At 50.9% G+C, this 4,048-nt stretch overlaps 1 protein-coding gene across 1 annotated transcript in view; it reads left to right on the top strand.

The window, feature by feature from the left end:
• Nucleotides 1-587: 587 nt before the first annotated feature.
• The window catches only part of LOC114071752 (histone-lysine N-methyltransferase, H3 lysine-79 specific-like), a 25,486-nt gene continuing 22,025 nt past the window's right edge, over nt 588-4,048 (top strand). The window contains exons 1-2 of the mRNA XM_027909609.1: nt 588-642; nt 2,593-2,667. Coding sequence (XP_027765410.1) covers nt 2,630-2,667 — 38 coding nt within the window. The 5' untranslated portion in view covers nt 588-642; nt 2,593-2,629. The remainder of the gene's footprint in view (nt 643-2,592; nt 2,668-4,048) is intronic.

Raw genomic sequence — 4,048 nt, forward strand, 5'->3', positions numbered from 1 at the left:
CCCCCCCCCGGTGTCTCACACAAGATCTGGTGTGGTTTGGTTTTCAGCTGATGAAGAAGGCCCCACATCCACCTCTCTTTGTGTGTGTGTGTGTGTGTGCTGGGAGGGTGTTTCTCCTGTACTGAATCCTCTCCCACTGTTTATTTGCTGCCTGATTTTAGAGAGCCGTTCCCTGGGCTGGACTCTGCCTGCCCATCTGGAGCTGGGAGCCTGTGCCAGATGCTGGATGGAATCAGCTTGCACTCCAGTACCTGCTGCATCCCAATAATCCCCCAAGGACTGCAGCTCCACAGCTCCTGATGGCAGGGAATGACAGAGGAATAAGCGGAGTGACAGTTCCTTCCTGTCAGTCTTTTGCTGCTCCATAGAAACATGAAAAATACATTTCCTTAAGATTTTTTTTTTTTTTTCCTTAAAAGGGCTCATTTTAATGGCCTGGGTGGCAACCAAGGGCTCCTTACCCAGTGTGCTTGGTGTTCTTAAAAATATTGTGTGTCATTTATTCTTTAAAATACCGTGTATAATTGTTCTTTAAAATATGATTCTTGTAAACCCCTGCCAAAACAGCTCCTGATGGCTCTTTTTCCTTTTGTTTCAGGACAAACACCACGATGCTGCTCATGAAATTATTGAGACCATTCGGTGAGTGTTGGGCCCCTTCCTGAGCCTCAGAAGGGCTGTCTGGGGCCAGGAAACAGAGCAGGCCAGCACTGACCCTGCAAAGTTCTTTTCTAGGCTGAATTTGTTGCTCCCTGGCAAGCAGATTTTGTTTCACCTGCCCATATTCCACTCTGTTCTGAACAGAGTTAGGAGTGAGTGGTGATGTTCAGCTTGAAGGCTGATTAAAGCAGTTTGAGCTGTGGATGGACAAGGTTAAGAAAACAGCCCTGACTGGGTGTGCTGAGCCCTGGTCCTGCCTCTCCCCACCCTCTCCCTTCCCCCTGTTGCTTTGGGTTGTTTGGCAGTGATCTCCCTGTAGCATTCCTTGGAATTCTGCTGCTGGAGGGGGGAAGATGGGAGGATAAAGGTGACAGACAAGTGTGAGGAACAGGATCCAGAGGATTTCCCAACACAGGCCATGCTCACAGCCTGACCTGCTGTTCTTGTACAGCATCAGAAGGGGACTTGATATGGAACAACTTCTATGAAATGGGAACAGAAACACCCCAAAAAAACACCTGAGGGATGGGGGATGTTGTCCACAGTCAGGCTGTTCCTGTTGCGGGTGTTGGATCCTTCCCGTGGCTCAGGGCTGGATCTGCAGCAGGAGGGGGTGGTTTGATACCCTTTAGTGGGGCAGGGACAGGTGAGGTCTGAGGGGTTTTACCTGCAGAGACCCCCTGAGCTTGGGATCTGCTGCCCTGTGGGCTGGGAGAAGGTGGAGAGCCAAGTGCTAGATAACATCACACCCACGAAATCAGAGCATTTCCCAAGCTCTGGGGGAGAGAGGATGTGGGATGGGGCTGGAGATGGGAAGTTTTCTGATCCAGAGCCTGCCACAAGAAGTGCCTCAGGACCAGGGGGGTTAAAATCTTGGGGTCTTGGGGTTGTTGACCTGACCCTTCTGAGGGCCTTAGAAGGACGTGGTGCAGAAGGTGGTGGCTGCAGTTGGTGAGGGCAAGGCCAGAACTGTGTCAGGAAGCGGTTTTAGGGCCAAAGTGATGTTTCCCAACTGTGTTTTGGGCAAGATAAGCGTCAGAAACTTTCCTGCTGCCTCGGGCAAAGTACCCACAGGGTGGTTGTGGAGGAGGGGGGGTGACAGTGCAAAGCAGCCTTTATCTGCTGGAGGCAGTGGAACCCTGGAAACATGGGATATCCTGAGCTGGGAGTGACACACGAGGATCAAGCTGCTGCCTGTAATTCCTGTAATTTAAGAGAAAAACTTTGCAGAGGTAGAGCCCAGAGTAGTTTTTTTTTTAATGATTTTACTAGGGAATAATATGATTTTAAAGGAACTGTCATTCCTGTAGGAGCTCATCCTGGGAATGGAGGTGTTGTGATGAGGGCAGTGCTTTCCCCATTTTGATATATTTGGTGGCCACAACAGTCAGCTCAGCCTGTCAGAGGGGCCTTTTGTCAAGGGAACTTCGGAAAATCCGCTTGGGCTGGGCCCTGTGAGGTGTGGGAGCAGCTCAGACACGGCCCAGGGGGGAACAGCCCTGCAGGGAGGGGCTGGTGACAGTGTTTTGAGGTGCTGTGGGAAATCTCTTCTCCACATGCAGCTCTGTCAAACACAGGATCAGCATTCTTTGGAAGTGCTGCCCTCCTGCACCGAGTTTGATGTCGGGTTGACATCAGCCACGGCTCGGACTATTTTTAGGCACCTTGAACACATTTTATTAGCTTATTTTGAAGCTGTTTCAAGAGCTGCCAATGTCTGCAGGCATCTTGCTGTTTGTTCAGTACAAATGCGAGCTGTTGCAGCTTTCCATGAGTATTTTGGGATGTCTGCCTTACTCCTGAGGGCACTCTGAGCTTCCAGGGCTGTGCAGGATCCTCATTCCATGTACAGCATCACCAGCCTAGACCTGAGACAATATCATTACCCTTGATTGGCAATGCTTCTATTAATTGTTTCTTCTCTCCTTCCAGGTGGGTCTGTGAAGAAATCCCAGATCTCAAGCTTGCCATGGAAAACTACGTTTTAATTGACTATGACACGAAAAGGTGAGAGGGATGTTTTGGGAGGCCGGGCCAGCAGGGGTGTGTTGTGAACCGGTGTCACTGGTTATTCTTAGACACTGAAGTTTCCTTTCAAACTGGCTGCAGGCTCTGCAGAGTTATTTTGGTAGGAAATGTGTAACAGCAACATTGGCAGAGCCCTGTTGGATGAAGGACATAATTGGAAACTCCACATTGGTGTAGGTTGGAATTAGTCACTCCCCAGCAATGCTCGGTATCTGCGCCGCTGGAGCACGGCCAGTGTGGGAATCTGAATGGCACTGAGAGATCTGCTGGTGGAGTAACTCCCAGTTCCTGCTCCAGAGCTCGCAGTTCCTGCCCAGAACATGGCCTGGCTGTCAGTGGGAGCTGTGGCAGCTTCACCTTCCCCTCCCTCCTCTGGGCTCTGTGTGTGGGGGGGCTAAAATAAAGGTTAAAGTGTCATCCCAGTGTCCTGGGCAGGGAGGGATTCTGAGATCCCTGTAGTTCCAGGGGGATTCCTGTTCCACAGGCAGCTTAAAAGCGATGTTTGGCATGTGGCATTTACCTCTGGGCTGGGACAGGCAGATCCTGACTGGGATGTGCAGGACACAACCTAAAATGTGCCCCAGCAGGAAAGCACAGGGAGTGTTCCATGGGCTGGTTGGGATTATAGTCAGTCCAGGCAGATGCCTTAATGCCAGAGGGCTGAGAGGAGGCATCTGAGGTTCTATGCATGGAATGGGCTGTGCTGAGGTTGGGAAAAGGGATGGGTTTGAGCTGGGGTTTGCAAAAACCTCTTGGTTGCCTTCCTGGGAAAGGTGAACTTGTCCAAGTCCATAGCACGAGTCAACTGGTAGAGTGGGGTTCAGAGATGAAACTTCCTTGCTTTAATTGGAATCACAGAATCTTGGGATATCCTGAGCTGGGAGGGACCCACAAGGATCATCAGCCCAACTCCTGCCCAGGACACCCCAACAATCCCCCCCTGTCCCTCAGAGCGTTGTCCAAACGCTCCTGGAGCTCTGGCAGCCTTGGGGCCGTGCCCACTGCCCTGGGGAGCCTGGGCAGTGCCCACCACCCTCTGGGGGAAGAACCTTTCCCTGAGATCCATCCCAACCTTCCTGAACACTGGATACTTGTGTCATGATCTGCTTAAGTTATTGCTTCCTCCTCTCCCGGTTTTTTGTTGTTTTGTTACCAAACCTGTTGGTTCTTTTCTTCCTCTTGAGAAATTCAAAGGGAGAAATCCGGGTTGAGCCTCCCTTGTCATCAAATGCATTAATTTGGATTTGTGGATTACTCCCAGTGGCTGCACTGCTGTAATTTTATAGTCCTGGCATCCTCCCTGGGCGTGTTCAGCTGAGGACCATCAGTGAGGTTGGCAGCAAAACTGAATAACAGGGAA

This window comes from Empidonax traillii, unplaced genomic scaffold, assembly GCF_003031625.1.
Source record: "Empidonax traillii isolate 1590-97213 ecotype Southwest subspecies unplaced genomic scaffold, ASM303162v1 scaffold2257:size30270, whole genome shotgun sequence".
Lineage (NCBI taxonomy): Eukaryota > Metazoa > Chordata > Aves > Passeriformes > Tyrannidae > Empidonax > Empidonax traillii.